This window comes from Panthera uncia, chromosome D2, assembly GCF_023721935.1.
Source record: "Panthera uncia isolate 11264 chromosome D2, Puncia_PCG_1.0, whole genome shotgun sequence".
Lineage (NCBI taxonomy): Eukaryota > Metazoa > Chordata > Mammalia > Carnivora > Felidae > Panthera > Panthera uncia.
The window spans coordinates 47,971,355-47,993,669 of record NC_064818.1 but is presented as its reverse complement, the minus strand read 5'-3'; the positions used below and the strand labels follow the sequence as shown (position 1 = coordinate 47,993,669).

General features: G+C 38.2%; 1 protein-coding gene across 7 annotated transcripts in view; it reads left to right on the top strand.

Annotated features, from left to right (window-relative positions):
* Window positions 1-17,730, top strand: part of CSGALNACT2 (chondroitin sulfate N-acetylgalactosaminyltransferase 2) — a 45,914-nt gene extending 28,184 nt beyond the window's left edge. For 3 of the 7 annotated variants that reach the window (XM_049646329.1, XM_049646327.1, XM_049646334.1), the window contains 2 exons: window positions 10,372-10,453; window positions 14,446-15,653. In XM_049646329.1, coding sequence (XP_049502286.1) covers window positions 10,372-10,453; window positions 14,446-14,455 — 92 coding nt within the window. In that variant the 3' untranslated portion in view covers window positions 14,456-15,653. The other 4 variants (XM_049646326.1, XM_049646325.1, XM_049646328.1 and 1 more) reach the window with 3 other exon arrangements.
* The last annotated feature ends 4,585 nt before the right edge of the window (window positions 17,731-22,315 follow it).

Genomic DNA, 22,315 nt, shown 5'->3' with positions numbered 1-22,315 from the left:
TATTTTCATTGTCTCTTTTACACCCCCCACGATAAGATGGTTTCACGTTTATGGCTTTAGAATTAAGTACTATTCTAGAGGGGGAAAGAAAAATTTAGGACACAGAGAAAACAATGTTCTAGAATATGAAAATTTTAGTCATTTCTGCCAACATATTTTCAGTAATACTAAATAAATTTTAGGGATGCCTGGATGGTTCAGCCTGCTTCAGTTTCTGTGTCTCCCTCTCTCTTTGCCCCTCCCCAACTCATGCTCGCTCTCTCTCGCTCTCTCTCTCTCTCAAAAATATTAAAATTTTTTTAATAAAAGAAAAATAAATAAAAATAAATTTTAAGTTTAAAAACCTTATTAACTAAGGGCGCCTGGGTGGCTCAGTTGGTTAAGCATCCAACTTCAGCTCAGGTCATGATATCATGGTTTGTGGGTTTGAGTTCCGCATTGGGCTCTGTGCTGACAGCCTAGAGCCTGGAGCCTGCTTTGGATTCTGTGTCTCCCTCTCTCTCTCTCTGCTCCTCCCCTGCTGACACTCTGTCTCTCTCTCAGAAATAAGTAAATAGTAAAAAAACAATTTTTTTTAATTAAAAGAAACCTTATTAACTAGAAATTAAAACTAAATAAGAAGGAATAATATTCTGTGGGCAATTACATAGAAAGTCATGGTGTGGAAATGCCACGTATTAGAACTTCTAGTTCTTGATAGAGTTAATATACTTTTTTTTTTTTTTAATAAACTTCTATGTTGGAATAATTTAGATTCACAGAAAAGTTTGAAAGATAATATAGAGCCTTCCTGTACTTCACCCGGTTTCCCTAAGGTTAATATCTATATAAGTGATGATCACAATTAGAACTTAACATTGGTAAGTACTGCTAACTACACTATAGATTAGGATTTCATTACTTCTTCTACTAACATCCTTTTTCTGTTCTAGGTTCCAGACCAGGATACTATATTGCACTTAGCCTAATCTTTTATTGTTAATATTAAATAAAAATGGAAACAAACTAAGAAGTCAATTAAGATGTTAAAAAATGAAAAATAACTCTGAGGAAAGAAAGATAAAGGCAGAAATTAATGAACCAAAAATAATAGTTTCACTAATATATAGGACCTTAATCTTTATGTGCAAAAAAATTTTTTTTTCTATTTTTTTCTTAAGTTTTATTTATTTTTGAGAGAGACAGAATGTGAGCAGGGGAGGAACAGAGAGAGGGAGACACAGAATCCAAAGCAGGCTCCAGACTCTAGGCTGTCAGCACAGAGCCCAGTGCAGGGTTTGAACCCACGAACCGTGAGATCATGACTTGAGCCAAAGTTGGACGCTTAACCAACTGAGCCACCCAGGTGCCCCATGCTAAAAAAAATATTTTAATCAACGTGGACAGATTTGGGGTAAACAGAAAAACACATCATTGGAAATTAGAATAAGAAAACATTGAGAGAAATCGTTTTTATATGGTAAGTTTAAAAAAAATCTAGATAAAAGATTTGAGCATTTATAAACTATTAACATGAGCAAAGTTTTTGTTAGTGCTTTATGAATAAAAAAGATGGAAGCTCTGAAAAGACTAAGAACCACTTAAAAAATTAGAACAGTTATCAAAAAATTATCCTGCAGGTGCATAGGTATAATGTTTTACTGGTGAGTTTTTCCAAAAAAGAACAGTTAGTACCATATGATCTACTTAATAAATTTTATGAAGCCAACATTCTCTTCAGAGGAACACCTGGCAAGGCGTTTATATACACATACCCTGTACCTTATCTGTAGGCCAGTGTTACTGAGGAATATAGAAACAGATGGGATCAAAATGACAAACCAAGCACCCACATTTGCCTTATCTGACACCCTAAATTCTTTGTAAAAGTGAATTACTAAAAACAAAAAGGTATATTAGCACTGCAAAATGAGAGAAGTGCCACTTACTGGTAGATCCATATTTTGAGAAATTTCTGTAAGATGGCAGTAGTTGTCATAGGATCAGTAGTGGAGAGAAGAATCTGGAACGTGTTCAGGAGAACACAAGATGGGGCTGCTCTGCATCCTCTGAGCTCATAGAAGGCAGAGAGTAGTGAAGTATGTATTCTCTGGCCGTGTGCTCAGCAACAGGCATCCTAGGCATTGGACTGTAGCCTGCAGCAGGGTATGTAGTTCTGGAGCAAGAGAGGCAGAGCAGGGTTTGGGGAATATTGAGTTGCAGGGTGGATAGGAAGCCCCAGGCTCTGAAGATGAGCTACTCTTGGCACATTTGCCCCTCTTCCACTATTACTGGAGATAAGCCCCTCTACTCACAGCTAACAGCCAAGGGTTTTTGAACAGTGACTTTTGAAACAAAAATCAGTAGCGGTTAACCAGGAGTAGCCAAACCAACAGAAAAACAGAAAAGGTAACACATGAGAATATGAATACAGAATGAAAACAACTTTAAGATAAATATGTGTTTAGGAAGAGAAAACTTTAAATTCATAAAACCAGATTTGGTGCTAAAAAGGTCAGAATTGGGAAATTACGAAAATCTAAAACTCACTAAATGGGCTGAATAGTGGAATGGTCACAGTTGAAACAAATTTGTAAACTAGAAGACAAGCCATCTGGGCACACAAAGACCAAGAGAGATGATGTGAGAGAAAAACTGAGACATGAGAGATCAGTCAAGAAGCTCCCGAAATTGTTGATTGAATAGGAGTTCCAGAAGGGAGAAAAAAGAGAAAACAGAGGAGGAAATAGAAGAAAACTTCAAAGAGCCAAGGAAAGACAAGTCTTCTGGCATTTGAGAACAATGAAGGGACAATCCTGATAGCTTTTAGAGACACCAAAAATAGCAAACCCCAGCTTGTCTACAAAGGAGTAAAAATCAGATTGGCATTCACCTTCATTTTGATAATATTGGTGCTAGAAGACAATCAAACAATACCTTGAACATTCTGAGAGAAACAACTTTAATTCTGGAATTCATATTTGATCTGAGAGCAAAATAGACATTGTTGAACATTCAGGGACTCGGTTTACTTCTTACAGACCTCTTCAGCAGAATGAGAAATGAGCCTGTATGAAAGAAGATCTGAGAATGTAACAGTAGTCAACAACAACAAAACCCCAGTAAAACTTTTGTTTAAACAGTTGTTGATGAAACACATAATAAAAAAGAAATGAATAACAATTAGGGATTTAAAAGTCAAACGGTACATGCTTACAAGTATTACCTAGCTCTATCCCCTGAGAAGACCTAGAAGCAGTGATACCCCAAGAGTAACAAGCATACCAGGCTTCCAGATCTTAGTGCTGGGACAGGAAATTAAGGAGCCTGAAGGTCCAGAAAGTAAGGAAGTACTCAAACAACAAAAGGGTGAGGTGAGGGTCTGTCAAAGGGACACAGGAGCCTGGAAGAACTCTCAATGGCAAAGCTGAACAATTTGAGCACAAGATAAATAACATAGTCCTGGATTGCAACCCCAAGCATAAAATAAATATCCTTGAGCCCATACTGGTATAAATACATAGTGGAGGTGCGCCTAGGTGGCTCAGTCGGTTAAGCGTCCAACTTCGGCTCAGGTCATGATCTCGCGGTTTGTGGGTTCGAGCCCTGCATCAGGCTCTGTGCTGGCAGCTCAGAGCCTGGAGCCTGCTTCAGATGCTGTCTCCTTCTCTCTCTGCCCCTCCCCTGTTCTCTCGCTCTCTCATTAAAAAAAATAAAAAACATTTTAAAAATTAATAAATGAGCAAGTAGATAAACAATAATCAATGGGTAGACAAGCTCTTTAGATAAAATAAGAGTAGATGAGGGAAAAGAGATCAGTCTTCTTACAGAATTCCAAATAATTTATGTAGGTATTTTCTTTTCCAGTAGGTGGAGCTAGGTGACTCATTTCTAAAGAATCAAGTATGGAAAGAGAAAAACTAACTTTTCAGGGGAGAAACCTGGTAGACACCACCTTAAGCCCTAAGTGATGAAGGCTAACATTACCAGGGTTGTTATGCACCCCTGATATGATGTAGCAAGAAGGCCATTTCACTTCTGTGGCCTTCCCTCCAAAACCCTAATCATGAGAAGCATCAGACAAAACCAGTATTCTACAAAATACTTGACCAGTACTCCTCAAAGTTGTCAAGATCAGGAGTGCCTGGCTGGCTCAGAGGAGCAGATGATTCTTGATCTCGGGGTCATGAGTTCGAGGTTCACGTTGGGTGTAGAGGTTACTAAAAAAAATAAACTTAAAAGTGTCAAGGTCGTTAAAAACAAAACTAAGAAACTATGACAGGTTCTCAGGAGACCAAGGAGACATAACAGATAAATGCAGTTTGGTGCCTTAGACTGGATCCTGGAACAGAAAAAGGACATTGAAGGAAAAACTGGTGGAATCCAAACAAAAGTCTCAAATTTAGTTAATAGTAATGTACCAGTGTTGATTTCTTAGTTTTTATAAATGTACCACAACAATGTAAGATAATAACATTTAGGGGAAGTTAGAATTAGATGAGAAGTATATGAGAACTCTCTGCTGCTTTGCAACTTTTCTATAAACGTAAAATTACTCCAAAACAAAAAAAAATTATTTATAAAAAAATTACTTGATAAAAAAAGTGCCAAATGGAGTCAACATATGAGGGTGAAGAGAAATATAAAAGCATACTAATATTCTTGTCTGGTTTGGGAAGATGTGAGAAAAGAATAGTTTGAATGTAGGTTCATTCTAGATGTTATGCAGAAAGATAAGTTTAAGTGCTTCCACTTCAAGCTCTAGCTTCGCTCCTTTGTAACCTTTGCAAGTTACCCTTTCTAAACTTCAGTCTCCCCACTTAAAGGAAGACAAAAGCTTGCTCTCCTTAATGTGTAATATTATCTCCTTAATATTCAAAGTAAGTAGGAAATATACCAATAGAAAAAAATGATTAAAAGACAGTTGGTAATAATTCACAATAAACATATTTAAATAGTAAACTTACGAAGAATAAATTAAAACAGCAGTGCGAAACTTTTTTGCTGCTGTGAAATCACTGTTTAAAACAGCCATGCAAGCGAGGCCGGCAGGATGGAAGTCTCCCATCCCTGCAGGTGGTGTAGGAATGCAGGCAAGCTCCCTGGGCCAGGAGTTTTCAAACAGGTTCATCTCTCTGATCCAGTAATCTCCACTCCCAGGATTCTCTCCTGAGGAAGCAGAGCTCTGGAGTAGCAATTCACATAATAATATTGACAACATTGAAAGCAAGTAAAACTCTAATGATAAAATAATAAATTGAATTATAGTACCTACAGTGGTGAATATGTACCTAAAGGAAAATGTTCATGAAATGTAGATATATACAGCAGTGTAAATGTAGCGGAAAATACAAAGTTTAAAAAGTGGGGAATGGGGGTGCCCGGCTGGCTCAGTCAGAGGAGCATGTGACTCTTGGTCTCAGGATCATGAGTTCAAGACCCACGTTGGGTGTAGAGATTACATCAAAATAAAATTTTTAAAAAACGGGAAATGGTGTATCTTTCTTAGATGATCCTTTAATGTTAATGATGGCTATTTTTTTATGTACCCTTTTCTCTGTGTAAGGTACTGTTCTGTTTTTCATACATGTTAACTCATTTAATCCTTCTTACAACCTCTGAAGTAGGTGCTATTTTTACCCCTGTTTTACAGACAAGGACACAGCTGTATGGTGATTGAGTGCCTGCCCACAGGCCTGGCAGGGTTGGGGCCAGAAGGCTGGGCTGTGTGTCTCCACTCTTACCCAATGCACAAACTGCCTCTGTTATATTAATTCATCCAGTAGGGCTCATGCTATACCAGCCATTATTCACCGCTGGAACCCCCAGCACCTGGAACCATATAGACATGGTTACCATTCACAGGAATATTTATTCTGATAGGAAGAGATGGAAGATAAAGTCAATTAATAAATACCATACAGATCATTAAAATAGGCTGAGTTGTGAAGAGTGATTAGGTGGTTTCTGTGGTGTGCTTGGTCAGAAAGACCTTTCTGAGATTGGGCTGTAGGAGAGGCCATCCAAGTAACAAGAAGGAACCTGCTACCCTTACTGGGGAAAAGCAGTTGCAGGCAGAAGGAGACACTAGTGGGTTTCCTAAGGCGGCTGGAGCACAGTGGGCAGTAGGGCACAAAGCTGAGCCAGTCACGTAGAGCTTGTTAGCACTAAGGAGTTTAGGCTAAGTGTGATAGAAAGCCTTGGGAGGGTTTTGATTCTATGGAGAATGGATTGTATGTGGCTCCTGTTGCAAAGAGCCAGTTGGGCTTTTGCAGCGGACCAGGGAGGTGACTGTGGCTTGAGTAAGGATGGTGATTGTGGAGAACGGTTTGGGTGTGACTTGGCTGACAGAACTTGCTGGTGGACAAGATGTGAGGAGTAGGAAAAAGACAAGAATGGCAAGAGGAGAGATCAAGAGGTCAACCTGAACATGTTGGTCGATTAGACCCTCAAGGGGAGGTGTCAGGTTGCCACATGGATTCTTGAACCTGGCAGCCTGTGAGGCACTGAGGGCTAGAGATATAGGTTATAACGTGGATAGCTATGTCCCCCACATGCTTAGGAGAGGGACAGATAAAAATAAAATATTAATAACCAGGGATTATTGACAGTGGAAATGTGGTGGTTTAAAAATCAAACAAAACCAATGACTTCTTCCCCCGAATCTGATAACTGGAGATTTTTAAAAGAAGTTAAGTTATAAAGGAAGTCATAATATTTGTAAAATCAGAATTGTCATGGAGTAGAAATGTCAAAGTGAGTGTTTTGTTGTAATACTTTTGTTTTGACTAAGGAGATAAGAATATTAGAGCCTGGTTTTGCCACAGAAATTATGCCTGTATAAATTTGTTTATTCATTTAACCAATGTTTATTGAGAGCCTACCATGTGCCACATGTTGTTCTAGGTGCTACAGATATGGCAGTGATCAAAATCAACAAAAATTCCTGCTGTCTAGGAGCTTTACATTCTAGAAGGGGAAGAAGCCCCTCTCCTGCAAAAAAAAAAAAAAAAAAAAAAAAAAAGGCAAGAAGGAAAATGCATACCTCACGTATTAGCTCCAACTTAAGCTGAATCCTCAGTTGCTGCCTTGTTCTGTTTCCAGCCAGTTCTCCTATTCCACACAGCAGCTTTTTCAGACTCTCCTCACTCCCCTCAAGATTTGCCTCCTCTATAGATAAGCAGTAATTCCCATGTGGCTTACAGATCACTCGCATTCATTATATCCAGAACCCAGCTCTGCATTGTTCTGCTCTGGGCTGGCCCTTTCCCTAGTGCCCCCACTCTTGGGGGATGGTACTACCATTGTTCAGGACAGCAGCCTGCTGTCACTCTTGGTTGATCCTTCCCTCTCACCCTTACTCCTGCCCATTTAGTCACTTGCTAACTTGTCAGTTTTTGTACTCAATCTTTTTTACCTCCATGCAATTTTTTCTTTCTGAACATACCATGATAGTCTAAAACTAGGCTTCCCATTCCTAGATTATAACTGGTGCCTCTTTAACCAGCCTCCCTTCTTGTCCCCTTTTATATCTCTTCTTTACACTGTAACCAGAGTGATCTTTCAAAAATGTCATCTGATCCCGTTACTCCTTCTGCCCTGACTCTTCAGGGAAATTTCCATTGCCATTAGGAAAAAGCCAAAACGTGTGACCAGGTACCCCATTCTTTCTGATGAGGTCTGTGGATCCCTTAAACCAGGGGTCAGCAGTCTACAACCTGCTGCCCAAAATACCTGCTGCCTAATTTTCTCTGGCCCAGGGGTGAAGAGTGGTTGAAAAATATTTTTGAAATAATACTTCATGGCAGATGAAAATGATATGAAATACAAATTTCAGTGGCCATAAATAAAGTTTATTGGAACACAGCGTGCTCATTTGGTTACTTATTGTCAATGACAGCTTTCACACTATAGTGGCAAAGTTGAATAGTTGTGACAGACTCTGTGTTCTGCGGAGCCCAAAATATTTACTGCCCATTGTGTTGCAGACGTTTGCTGAGCCCTGGCCTAGATTTGTGGTCACTTCTACTTCTGTCTCTAATGTGGTCCCACCATCCTTCACCCACAGTGCTCTCTCCCATCTCTGGATCTTTGCACAACCTGTTCTTTTGTCTGCAACTTTCACTTGGCTAACTCCTGCTTCTCTCTCAGATCCCAGCTCCAACTTCATTTCTTCTAGAAAGCTGTTTCAGAACCCTGCACGTTGGATGAGATCTTTCTTTTCTGTCATCCTCCTCATGTCCGCATCCTTACATCTCTCCTTACCCAACTCAGACTCCATAGTCAGTCATTATCCATAGCCTTCTTGCTATACTCACCTCCTTCATCCCTCCTCCCAATGTTTTCTCTAAAAACCCCAGCCTGGTTAAGGGCAACTCTCACCCAGGCCCCTGAGCAGTGAATGTGGAGGGCAAGAAACAGCCCCACTATAGGGCCATTGCTTTAAATATATGACCATAGGCCTCAGGGTTCCATGGCTGCCCTAACGTTCTGCTCCTGACCATAGTCTACCTGCTGTCTGTCCTCCAAGCCAGCCACACTGTCCTTCTCGTGCCTCCCAGCACTCCTCACCACTCCTCCCTCTTCAAATATCTTGCTTCATTTTTCACTTAGAGGAGTGGTCAGACATTCTTCTTTACTCTGTCATGAGATCTCTCAGCCTCTCCCCATTCCCAGTGGACAAATTCCCTGTGACCCCTCGTAAGCCTAGCCTGTCCTTTTCTGTTGAACTAGAGCTTATCCCTCATGACTAAACAAGGACTCCCGTCCCCGCCATCCTTCACTGTCTCCTATCCTAACATTTGCCTCTTATGGATCATTACCATATACATACAAAAATCTGTAATACCAATTATCTTTTTAAAATGTTAATAGCCCTTTCTTGTCTTCAGGGCCTCATTCTTCTGCTCTTGCCCTGGTTTTCTCTACTCTTGCCTTAGTCATTCACTTACTGCCTCCGAGCCATTGTACATGTTACCCTCTTTACCTGGAATGATCTCCTTTAGATATTTGCACAGCTCACTTCAGTATTTCATTACAGTCCCTGCTCAAACATTATCTCCTCAGAGAAGCCCCTTATGGCAAAATAGGCTTTCTCTCTCTCATGTTCTCCCATTGTCCTACTGCATTTTTCTTCCTAGCATGTGTTACCACCTGAGATACAGATTTATTTGCTATCTTTCCATCAAAACAGAGCTCTGTGATGGCAGAGTCTATTCATACTGCTCTATTCATACTGCTGTGTCCCAGCTCCTAGTACTGTGTCTAATGGATTCAAATACTTGTTGAATGCATGAATAAAATGAAGGTTTATCGAGGTTCAACGTTTACTTGATTCTGGGGGCTCTATATCATCAAAGCCCTGCTTTTCTTTTTCTTTCTCTGCTTGGACTTTAGTGGTGACAGCTTCATTTTAAAACTGGTCTCCCATGTGATAGAGAAGGAGTGCAGCAGTTCCAAGCTTCATGTCCACCCCTACTTTTGAGGCGTTGTCAAACTTACTCTGTAAAGAGCCATGTAGAAAATATCTTGGGCTTTCTGGACCATACAGTTAAATTCCTATTGCAACTACTCAGCTATGCCACTGTACCATGAAAATATGCATAGACAGTTTGTAAACAAATGAGTATGGCTCTATTCCGACGAAATTATTTTCAGAAACAGGCAGCAGGCCAGATTTAGCCTGGAAGCTGTAGTTTGCTGACTCCTGCCCTATACCATTCAAAAAAAGCAAGCGTCTTTTCTAGTAGCTCTCTCGGAGGAACGAAGGGGCTTTGTCTTCCAGAGTTCCCAACAACCCTCTTCTTTTGCCATGTTGTCCTGAATTTTGTCTGATTCCTGTTAGTGAACCAATTCCTCCAATTAGTGGGGTGACAGTGTGCCACTGGTAAAGAGTAGTCGTGGCCCAGTCTGAAGCTGCAGGTGGAAGGAGCTTCCCTGAAGCTCATGGGCTACATGAGGCCAGAGAATTACCAGAGCAAAAGTGTGTACAGTCAGGAGAGGGGCAAGGAATAAATGCTGAGTAGGCACCAAATAAGATTTGTGTAGAAGTAATTATATTGTATTACAGTATGTGTGCAACTGTTACCCTCCCAGAATAGAATGTAAGCTCCTTTGAGCTCAGGCACCATACTGTTTACTAGTAACTTCAGCTTGCACCTTGTAAGGGCTTGAATTCGGGTAAATTAAATATGGCAAGAATCCTTTGCTCATGTAGAGTACTGTTTTTTTGTTGGTTTTGTAAGGATTTAATAATATAAATGCATGTGATCCATTTTCAGTCACATAAGTGATAGGAAAAATTATTATTTGGAAAGTATCTTAATTTTTTTCATTGTTGATTGAAACCTAGGTCTTGAGGGATTAAATTGAATTTCTTTTTTTTAACCAAAGGTTCACAAAAAGGATTCTGGCTTTTGGCGAGATTTTGGCTTTGGAATGACTTGTCAGTATCGATCAGATTTCCTGACCATTGGTAAGTATATCTTACATTTAAGAATAGGACTATACAGGGGCGCCTGGGTGGCGCAGTCGGTTAAGCGTCCGACTTCAGCCAGGTCACGATCTCGCGGTCCGTGAGTTCGAGCCCCACGTCAGGCTCTGGGCTGATGGCTCGGAGCCTGGAGCCTGTTTCCGATTCTGTGTCTCCCTCTCTCTCTGCCCCTCCCCCGTTCATGCTCTGTCTCTCTCTGTCCCAAAAATAAATAAAAAACGTTGAAGAATAGGACTATACATGTTTACTGTAGGGCCTTATGGCATTTTCTAAAGGTCTGAGAATCGAGTGTTTTCCCATTAAATTATGAATGTCTGAGATTGGCTAAAAAGAGGAGTCTGGAGATGTGAAAGGCAAAGTTTATAATAATGTCTCTGAGTGGCAAAAATGAGATCATAAAGATGAAGGTGTAACAGAATATTTACTTGTTTCTTGAAAATCAAACACTGGTTTTTAAAAGCATCGGTTTGTCTTATTGCCAATATTTGCAGTTGTTTTGAATGCTCTTACAAAAGATCTCTACATAACTTTGGTGTTGTGCTCATGGATTATTACATCTGGAAGTAATATTAGAGTATCTAGTTCAGGGGCTTTGGCATTTTTTTATTTAGAGATGAAACCCCTTTAATTATCTGTTAACTCTTATGAAAATCCTAGTATTCAAAAAACAAATGAAAAGACAACTGGTCTTTCTAGCTCTGATTGAAGTTAGAGTGGGGGACTTATAGTCACTGGCTTAATCATGCATTCCTTGAAGCCAGAGATGACCCTGAAGAATCTGGTCTAAGCCCCCTGCCCCCACTCTGGCTTCAGCCTTACCCAGCAAAAAATAGATTGTCAGAGTACAGTTTAAGAAAGCAGGCTGAAGGGCCACTTGGGTGGCTCAGTCAGTGAATTGTCTGACTCTTGATATCAGCTCAGGTCATGATCTTGCTTCCTGAGTTTGAGCCCTACATCAGGCTCCGTGCTGACCTTGCACAACCTGCTTGGGTTTCTGTCTTTCCCCATCCTGTGCACGCTCGCTTTCCCTCCCTCCCTCCTTCTCTCTCTCTCTCTCTCTCTCTCTCTCACAGAATAAAAAATAAAATAAAGCAGGCTGAAACTTGATTCCATGTCTCCTAATCAGTCAGTGGCTACATTTCCACAGCATATAAAAATATATTTTACATATTTATGCATGTATGTATACACACATATATATATATACACATACATACATATATATACATTTATTTTTTTATATTTTATAATAGAATATATTTTATGTACTTTTTAGGTCTGTCTTACATTCATTTTTATAATCATGCATTTGTTTTGGAAATTCCTCCACCTTGTCTCTTTATTATTGTAACATTTGAATCATGGAAAATCAGCAAATAGCAATAAAAAGACTATTAAATGAAACTAATGCCCTTTTCCCTTACTTCTGGCTTAATAAAACAGCGAGTATACATCATTGCCTTCTAACCTGTGTTACTTCTCACTGCTCCTTTCTCATTATTTTCTCTTCATATTCCTGTTTGATCTGTGTTGGTGCAGTTAACGGTGTCCCACATTTCTCTGGGATTGTTCATTTTTCATTATTCTTTTTTTCTCTGTTCTTTGGATTACATAATCGCAGTTGATCTGTCTTCAAGTTTGTTGATTCTTTGTTAGATCAGATCTTCTGTTGAGCTGCTCTAATGAGTTTTTTATTTAAATTGTACTTTTTTAACTCCAGAATTTCCATTTGGCACTCTCGGTCTCTCTATCTATACATATCTATATATATGTTATATATATGTATGACTTCTGTTTTTTCATTAATATTCCCCATTTGATGAGACATTGTTATCTTACCTTCTCTTTAAGTATGATTTCTTTAATTCTTTGAACATATTTATAACGATTGTTTTGGAATTTTTGTAAAAACCAACATCTAGGCCCTCTCACAGTTTCTGTTGCCTACTTTTTTTCTGGTATACAGGTCACACTTTTCTGTTTATTAACATGCCTCCTAATTTCTTTCTTGCAAACTGAACATCTTAATCTATTGTGGCAAGTCTGGATATTGAATTTCCCCCTGCCTCCAGGGCTTGTTTTTTGTTCTGTTTTCTGCTTGTTTATTTATTGACTTGGCTTTACTATGTTAATGAATTTTAACTCCCCACCCTCCCTCCACCCCCCAGCAATATGAAGCCTCTCCTGTCACTCCTTAGGGCCTGTGCACAGTCACCCTGGGATGACATGAATTTAGTAGAGCTCTCTTTTACTTTTTCTGTGCCTCTGTTGGTAACTCCCATCTGTTAGACTGCACTAATTGCTCACTGGTTTGCGCTCTTGTTTTTGACAGGGCTCTGGGGCATAAATTGCTCCACAGTCTGACCCAGTTAAATTGAACCCTTTTGCAAGGTAGTTTTTGAGGCAAATCTTTGAGTTTTGTTCAGACCTCAAAAGGGCTCTTCTTAGCTGTCTCTTTCCCTGTTTCTCTCCAGTAACCTAACTGGCCTATTTTTAGCTTATTGCTCTAATGGAGCTATCAGCTTCCTCTGAATTGCTTACCACCAAAATCTCCATTATTTTCAAGAGCCCTGTTAGGCTTGAACTTCTGCACACTGTTTCAAATAAAGTCAGTTTCGTTGCGTAGAGCTTTGAAGCAGTTTGTTCTCATGTACTGCCTCCTCCCCTGGGGAAAAAATCTCTGAGCCTCTCCAGAGCGGGGGGGGGGTGAAGACAGTGGCACCCTTCTCTCAGAGTGGCATCCCTACCTTATGGGGTAGGGGAAGAGCAGTCCCACTCCCTTCTGGAATGAAGCGTCTACCTTATAACTATAAGCTGGATGAGAAAGGGAGTCCCAATCCTCTCAGCGCTTGTTTGGAATTTGGCCTCTTTCATTGTGGAGCTTCTATTCCTTTCTCCCTTTCCTCGCCTTCTGATATTCCCATTATACATACGTTATACCTTTTGTGGTTGTCCCACAGTTCTTAGAAGTTCTGATCTGTTTTTTCCCCCAGTCTTCTTTGGGTTTGCCTTTTCAGTTTTGGAAGTTTCTATTGATGTGTCCTCAAGCTCAGAGATTCTTTCCTCAGCCAGTACAAAGGCATTCTTCCTTTGTTACATTGTTTATCTTTAGCATTTCTTTTCTATTCTTTCTTAGAAGCTCTCAGTCTGCTTACATTACCCATCTGTTCTTGCTTTTCCCAATGGAGTCCTTAGCATATCAATTACAGTTGTTTTAAATTCCCAGGCTGATAATTTCAATACCCCTGCCATATCTGAGTCTGGTTCTGATACTTGCTCTATGTGTTCAATCGTTTTTTGTCTTTTAGTATGCCTCATTTTCTCTTCATAGCTGAACATAATGTATTGGGCAAGGCCTTTAGTAATCGGTGGTGAAGTGTAGGAAAAGAGGAAGCATTCTATATACCTGTGATTAGGCCTCAGTCCTTGAAGTGAGATTATATGTCTTCACAAGTGTTTCTCAGACGCTGCCCCAACCTAAGGTGGAACAGGATGGATAGGGTGGGCTAGAGTTGGATATGTCCTTCCCCCAGGTAGATTCGACTCAGGTAAAATAGTTTCTCCTAATGGCAGGTTTTGTTAAGAAGAATAAAGTGTTCTCTCTGGCTTGTTTCAAAATGATCACTTTCCACTGCCCTGCTGAAAGCACTAGGGGATTTTGCTCCAGTCTTCACAGTTTTGCTAGAGCTCCTAAAGGAGTACAGGGACCTTCCTATGACTGGGCTGCCTGAAATTTTCAACTCTCCGTCATTTACGGTTCAGATTTCCACCCCACTCTGCCCACCGCCACCTTACCCCAGTACTGGTTCCCCTGGAGATTTCTATTGGTAGGTTTCTGCTCTGATACTTGTGATTCTGTTTTACCTGCCTGTCTCTCCAATTTGGAGGTAGCCATTTGCTCTGTGACCTTATTTCTCTGAGGGATCTGAGAAGAGTTGTACATTTTTCAGTTTGTTTTTTTTACTCTTTGGTAGGATGAAATGACTTCTAAGCTCTGTTTGTGCTGGACCAGAAACTGGAAGTCTCCCATTTATGTTAAGTATCTACACCATCTCTAATATTTGAACAACTGATATCTACAAGGAAGAAAAACCAAGACATATTATACATAGTGTTTATTAGTAAGGCCGTGACTATTTAAAGTAATACTTTTCAGAGAGCTCAGGATTATTGTCATCCTTCAAGGGTGAAATTAAGTGGCATATAATTATTTGACAGAAGACATAATTTGGAAACCTAGCTCCTAAAGAATTAATTTGTTCTCAGTTTTTAAAAATCTTTTCTAGTTTTTCAGAAAACTCCAAATGGTTTATGTTCTCCGTGTTTCTTTAGAAAGTTCATTGTTCAGCTTAAGCCAGTTTGAAAATAGTCTCAACTTTATCTCCTGTTTCATGTGTTTACCCATTCCAGTTATCCATTTGCCCCATCACTGCATCAGAATTGTTCTAGTAGGTAAGATTATAAATAACATGTATGTTTCCAGGTCTACCTGGGTCTTTTTAAGTTCTTAACTGAGCAGCACACACATGAGCATTTCTTCTTCACGACACTTTCTTCGTTTGACTACTCTGATAGCTTGATCTCCAGAATTTTCTCCATCCTCTGGTGCCATTTTTCAGACTCTTTTGCTGACTTATCTTTCTCTGCATGTTTAACCTGTAGATGTTGGCATTACTTACTTAGGATTTAGACCTGAGCCCTATTTTCTTTCTAAATTCCTTCAGTAATTTCATCCATTCCTATGGCTTTAAATCATCTGTGTGCCCATTCTCAAATGTATATGTTCAGCTTAGACATTTCTTCTCTTTTCTCCTCTGGAAAATTTTCTGTGACCCAGAAAAACTTAAGTCTCAAAGGATAATTATGTTAATTATAATAAGGGTGGTGAGATTATGGGTGATTTATATTTCCTTCTCCTTTGATTTTCTCCAGATTTTCTATATAACTTTGACGTTTACAAAGCATTCTCAAATATTTAATCTCATTTTGATACTCTCAACAACAGACCCTGCGCTCCTAGATGTCTGCTCCTAACTGACTTCCAAACCAGGTTGTCAGTCTTCTCCATGAGGTGTCTTTAGGCTATACCATGCCATGTCATTTGAAGCAGAACATCTTGATCCTTATCAGGTCTGACTGTGCTCTAGCTGTCAGACAGTTATGTACAGTGTCCATTTTAATCCTGCAGGTGGATTCGACATGGAAGTAAAAGGTTGGGGTGGAGAAGATGTTCATCTTTATCGAAAATACTTACATGGTGACCTGATTGTGATTCGGACTCCAGTTCCTGGTCTTTTCCACCTCTGGCATGAGAAACGCTGTGCTGATGAATTGACCCCCGAGCAGTACCGTATGTGCATCCAGTCCAAAGCCATGAATGAGGCCTCTCACTCGCACCTGGGAATGCTGGTCTTCAGGGAGGAGATAGAGACCCATCTTCACAAACAGGCATACAGGACAAATAGTGAAGCTGTTGGTTAATGTCATCATTGGCACACTAGTCTGAACCACAAACCAGCACTATTTTTTTAGCCTTAATTCCAATTCCAGATGCAGTGCCTCTTTCAGAGAAGACATGCTTATTTTTTGTGTTCTTTCTGGCATTACTTTAAGCGGTTTAACTTGATATGGGAAGAAAAAGCAAGTGTTTCAGTGCAAAGCCTGTTTTGTGAGAATACCGTACTTTGGAATCACTGACAAATTGAAATCTGGTGTTTGCCCCAAAAGTAGTTTTGAGGTGGTTTCTACCCTGCACCCATGTTCTGATGTGTTCGGGTTGCATCTGGGTTGAGGGATGGAATGTGTTGTGCTCAGGGTGGGTCAGGAGCATCCAGTCCTGCACAGAGGACAGAGTGTTATGGAGGGATTGTGTTGACAAGGGTTCTTCACCTGCTGACCACTGAGTCAACCTGCTTTTATATTAAGACCTTTAGTCAGTTGCTTGAAGAAACCTTTTCACTGAAGCAGAGGATGACTAAATGACACATCTGAAATTCAGAATCAATCAAAAGAAATCAGAAATAAAAACGCTTAATGTTGCTTAGCTCCCTGAATGTCTGGTATTAAACAAATGAGTAATAGTGAAAATACTTAGGTTAGAATCTATGACTCATGATTAAAACTATAATGTGTTATCGTGTTCTGGATTAGTAGTCAGAGTTGCTATGGATTGTTTTAAGTAAACAAACATGGAAATGTCTTTACTAGAACATTTACTTATGTTGGAGAGCAGGTGATCTCTGGGAACATCCGTTTACATGAGCCAGGTGCTACCGGGGCCTTCTTATAGTGGTTCAGAATAGATGAACATAGCATGCTTTTGTGTTTTTTGCTTTGCATTGTCTCATTTAGCTTGAATCCGTATATATTTATTATCCTTTTTTTCCCTCATATGTTAATATATGCTACATCTGTATTTGTAATGTTATGCTACTTTGAGTTGAGAGAGAGTTTCTTGAAGAAAAACAATTTAATGAGGTATACCATAGATTACACTGATTTGCAAAAAGAGGTGGAGGGGAAAGTAATCTGAATGGAAATCTGAATTACAGAATATTTTAGAGAAATGTATTGTTTGCAGATAGAATATTGTTTTACTTGAGGTATAAATTATGTTAATGAGACAAGATGCATAAGAAGTTGTATTCAGATAGGACTGTACTATGTTATTTATCACACATGGATCTTTTACCATACGGTCAATTGCTAGATCCAGAAATTGGAGATAAGGTGAAAGGCATGCATAGATTTTGATTTGGCTTTTAAAAGGGACCTATATTGTATCCTTCCTATTTGTACATAAACCCCTGAAAATTCACAGAAGAAAAGTCATTACTTTTTACTTAGTAAATCATACCATCTGAAATATAAATTCCAAATTTCTTGGTGCTACATGAATTCATTTTACAGTAACTCTTATGAATTATTCTTACAAGTTTTAAGTTCGGTAGCATTTAGGCTTTTTTTTTTAAGATGTATAAAATATTCTCTACAGAATTATTAGGCTATTGTTCTCCTTTATATACAGTTATTTATTATGAAGACCAGTGAATTTTGGTATTTAAAGTGAGAGAACCTAATTATTTGCGAAGGTAAGTTGCATCTTGTTTTTTGACAGAATCAAGTGATTTTACCTTTTCTCCTTTTTTAAAAAAACTAGCCTTTAATTTAAAAATGGAAGCTAAGCAATGGAAACATACTGTGGCTTTGACATTAAATGGTACCAATAAAGTATTTTATTATCAAAATTTAAATGAAAATGTGATAATTTTTTTCTGTTGCAAAATACCATAAATACAGAAAAGAATATAACATGTAATTGTGTAATTTAAAGAGTAATAAAGCAAACAGCTACCCAGAGTGAGATAAAGAACATTGTCAGTGAAAGGCCTCTGTGTGCCCCTTCTTAATCACACACCCTCACCTCCCATAATAGTAGCCATTCTGATTTCTGTGATAATTTTTCACTTGTTTTTCTTAGTTTTCCCGACTATATATGTGTCAGTGTACAAGAATTTCTTTAGTAATAATGTTGGGTCATCAGTTGTGTGTACATTCTGTTTCCTTTCCAAAGTGGACCATCTTCAGCAGTGTGAGACAGTTCATTTTGCATCCTTGGCAATACTTAATTTTGTTAGGTTTATTAATTCTTGCTAATCTAGTAGGCCTTAGGCATGAATTAGAATTACAATTTGCATTTCAGTCTTTTTGCCCATTTCTATCAGTTCATAGGAATTCATCACATAACCAGTTCTTATTGGTTAACTATCTCCTCCCAGGATGTGGCTTGTTTTTTCCCATTCTTGATGGTACTTTTTCATTAATAAAAATTAACTTTAATGTGACTATTTTTTCCCTTTATGGATTCTACTTTTTATTATTGATTTATAACCTTATATTAAGGAAAGAGGGCTTAAAGCTATTGTTCTATATTGTCTCCTGAATACCTCATATATAGCTTTGCTTTTCCTAGTTAGGTCTTTAACCTAACTGGAAGAGCTTTTTATATGTGCCGTGAGGTAAGGATTGTATTACACTGTTTCCAGCATCACCTTACAATATAGTCCATATTTTACCCACTGATCTGCAGAACCACTCCCATCCATCAGATCTCCATACATGGAGAGAGGTCTGGTTCTGGGCTCTCTCTGTTCAATTAGGCTTTCTGTCCATCACCATACCCTTACATCATGGCCTAAATTACTATAACTTTATAAGAAATCACTATTTCTAAGAGCTAGTCCATTTGCCCATTCTTAACAATTGTCATGGCTACTTGTAGCCCTGGTATTTTCATATAAATTTTAGAATAAGCTAGTTAAGTTTCACAAAACTGTCATGAATTTGATTGGGATTTCATTGTATCTCTAAGATCACCTTGGGGACATTTCACATCTTTATGATACGGAGTCTTCCAGTCCTTGAACATGACATATCTATTTAGGTCTATATTGTCTTTCAATTAAATTTTATACTTTTTCACACAGTGGGTTTACATGTATTATTTTATAGATTTTTCCTAGATACTTTGCATTTTTTATGCCATTGTAACTATCTTTTTTCTTTTTTTATTGTCTATTGCTGGGCTTAGAAACCCAATTGATTCTTGTGTTCAGCAACCTTGCCAAAAACACTTAATTCTAGTGATGTATTTCTGGCTTCTTTCGTATTTTTCTGTTATGCAATCATATCTCTATGAGTAGTAAAAGTTCTGTTTCTTTTCAGTTTTTATGTCTTTATTTTCCGTGTCTTACTGTGCTTGTTGGGATTTGTTGTGCAGTGTTGACTGGAGGTGATAATAGTGGACTTCCTGCCCATGTTTCTGATTTCAAGGGGAACATTCTCAGTGTTTCATCAGTAAGTATGGTATTTGTTGAAGGTGTTTTTATAAATGCCCTTTATCAAGTTAACAAAGTTACTTTATATTACTGCATCTGTTGAGATGATCATATGGTTTTTTTTCCATCTTTGAGATGTTAAATTAAGTTAATCAGTTTTCTGAAGTACCCTTGCATTCCTAGGGTAAACTCCAATCTTTCATGATAGATTAGTCTTATTATGCATTGCTGGATTTAGTTTATCGTGTGTGCGTGCGCACACACACACACACACTTCATTTGCATATCTGTGTATGTATTCGTGTGTGTATGGGTGTTTATGTGTATATATATTTGAGGTGTTTTTCATCTGTGTTCATGAGTTTTTATTAAGGTTATGCTAACCTATAAAGTAAGTGATAGGTCTTCCTTCTTCTGTTTCTAAAAAAGTTTTGTAAGACTGGAATTATTTCTTCTTTGAATATTTGAGAGAACTACCTGAAAGCCACATGACCATGAAGTTTTCATTTTGGGAAGATTTCTGATCATTGGTCCAATTTATTTAATGATTATAGATCTATTCAGATTTTCTCTTTCTTTTAAAGTCAGTTTTGATTGTGTTATTTTAGATAAGGTGCAGTCTTCTAGGAATTTATAGTGATAAATTTGAAAATTTAGATGAAATATACAAAGTTGTTTACAATATCCTATTATATCTGTAATATGTACAGGATCTATAGTGATAACCCTTCTTTCATTCCAGATATTATTTGTGCCTTTTGTTTTTCCTTGATTAACCTTACCAGAGGCTGACCAATTTTTTCAGTCCTTTCAAATAACTCACTCTTGCCAGCCACGTGTGAGGAATCCAGTTGTGTCACGTTGTCCCAACATAGTATTTTCAATGTTTTCAATTTAGACCCTTTAATCTCTATTGAGTATGTACAGTTCTCTCATTTTGGTTTTATTAGTTTATTACTAGGGAAATGATATCTTTTCATGTGCTTATTGGCCACTTGAAGATCTTCTTTACTGAAATGCCTAGTAAAATTTTTTTACCTGTTTTTAAATTGCCTTTTTTTTTTTTTTTTTTTTTTTAATTGATTGGTAGGAGTTACTTCTGTATTCTGGATCAAGTCTTTTGTCAGGTTTATGTATTGCAAATACCTTCCCCGAGGCAGGGGACTGTTTTCATTCTCTTAATGTTATCTGTTAGTAAACAAAAGCTGTTAATTTTAATGTCCATTTTATCATTTTTCTTTCTTTTATAGCCAGTGATTTTGGTATCCAATTTAAGAAACCTTTGCCTGCTCCAAAGTAAAGAAGAAATTTTCCTGTTTTCTTTTAGATGCTTTATTAAGATTGCTTATAACTTCCCTTCTCATCTTTGTTGCACCATTCATACTTAGATCTATGATGCATCTAGAAATAATTTATGTATATAGTGTGGGAGTCAAGAGTCAATCTTTAAAATTTCAGTGAAGGTCTGCTGATAGCAAACTCCATTTTGGTTCATAAATATCTTTATCTCATTTAAAAAATATTTTTTGAAGAGTATAGAATTCTAGGTTGGGAATTTTTTTTTAGCACATTGATGTTATTCTGCTGTCTTCTGGCTTCAGTTATTTCCCTCATAAGTAAGTTATCAGCTTAAGGTTGATACTCCTTTGAAAGTAATCAACTTTTTTTTCCTGGCTGCCTTCAGGATCTCCTCTTTATCTCTGTTCTGTATCACTATGATATGTGTGTTTGTAGGGTTTTGGGGGTTTTTTTGTTTGTTTTTGTTTTTTTTTTTTTTCTGATCCTGCTTGAGATTCTTTGGGCCCCTTGGATTATTATTGTCTTTTATCAGTTCTGAAAGATATTCAGCTATTATATTTCATTGTCTTTACCTCATTCTTTCAAAAGCTCCAATAACATGTTAGACCTATTGTTATATTCTCCATGCCCTTTATGTCTCTTGTTTCATATTTTCCAATCTTACACTCTCGTAATTTCTTCAGAATTGTGACCAACAAATTTGGAGAAGAGCCTCTATTCGTTCTTTAAGAAATGAAAATGAATTTTTTAAATCCCATGTTTTTTATATACTTGACAACACTGTTTCCTCAACAGTGTTGCTTAAGATCCATACGTAAGAGTTTGGGGTATGTTAAGATAGATATTTAGGGGAGAGGGGTTGGTAGCCCTTCACCTTCCTCACATTATCATGACTTCCTTTCTGGGAATAAAAACAGAAATCGTGTTGGTATGATATAAGGTCACTAGCCTGTATGTGGGTAATAGGTTTTTCATTTAGAAAGTAGTTCAGAATCCCCAATTTGTGGGATTTTTCCTCATATATGTATATACTGATTAAATTTAACACAAGTGACTTTTCAGTAATGTTAGAATATATTAACCAGAACATCACTTGTCCCTTTGAGAAGGTCACTTACAATTCTTGTGTCACTTTTCCCAGGAGATTCTGCTCTGTGGGAAAAGTGGGGTTCAGTTTCATCAGGGGTGCCACTGCAAGTACCCAGCTAACACTGACTGCTTCTAATGAACCAGGCACTGCACTTTCTGCCGTGTAACATTACAACAACCCCATGAGACAGTATTGTAATTTCATCTCAATCTTAAGAAAATGGAAGCTTTAAAAGACAAACAACTTTTCCAAGTATGCCCTGCTGAGAACTGGAAACTAGGATTCGAATCCTAATAGTTTAACTTTTGATTCCTTGCTCTTATGCTTATCCTGTCTTGCCTCCCTGGAGAACAGGACATTATTTTTATATATAGGTGTAATGGGTATATATTTCGCAAATAATCTTTGTTTTGTCACAGAAGTCTCTATGGCCTTAAGAGAGATCTTTAGCTTATTTCCTGTCACATGATGCTGTAACATAGATTTGTTCTTGAAATGTGTGTGTGAAGTGAAAGGCAGCATTCAGTCGTCATATGGTGGTGATAGGAGCTGCACACCTTGCTGATCGCTGGCCACACAGCTACACAAGTGGCTCCTACTCAGAAAGCCAAGACTGGT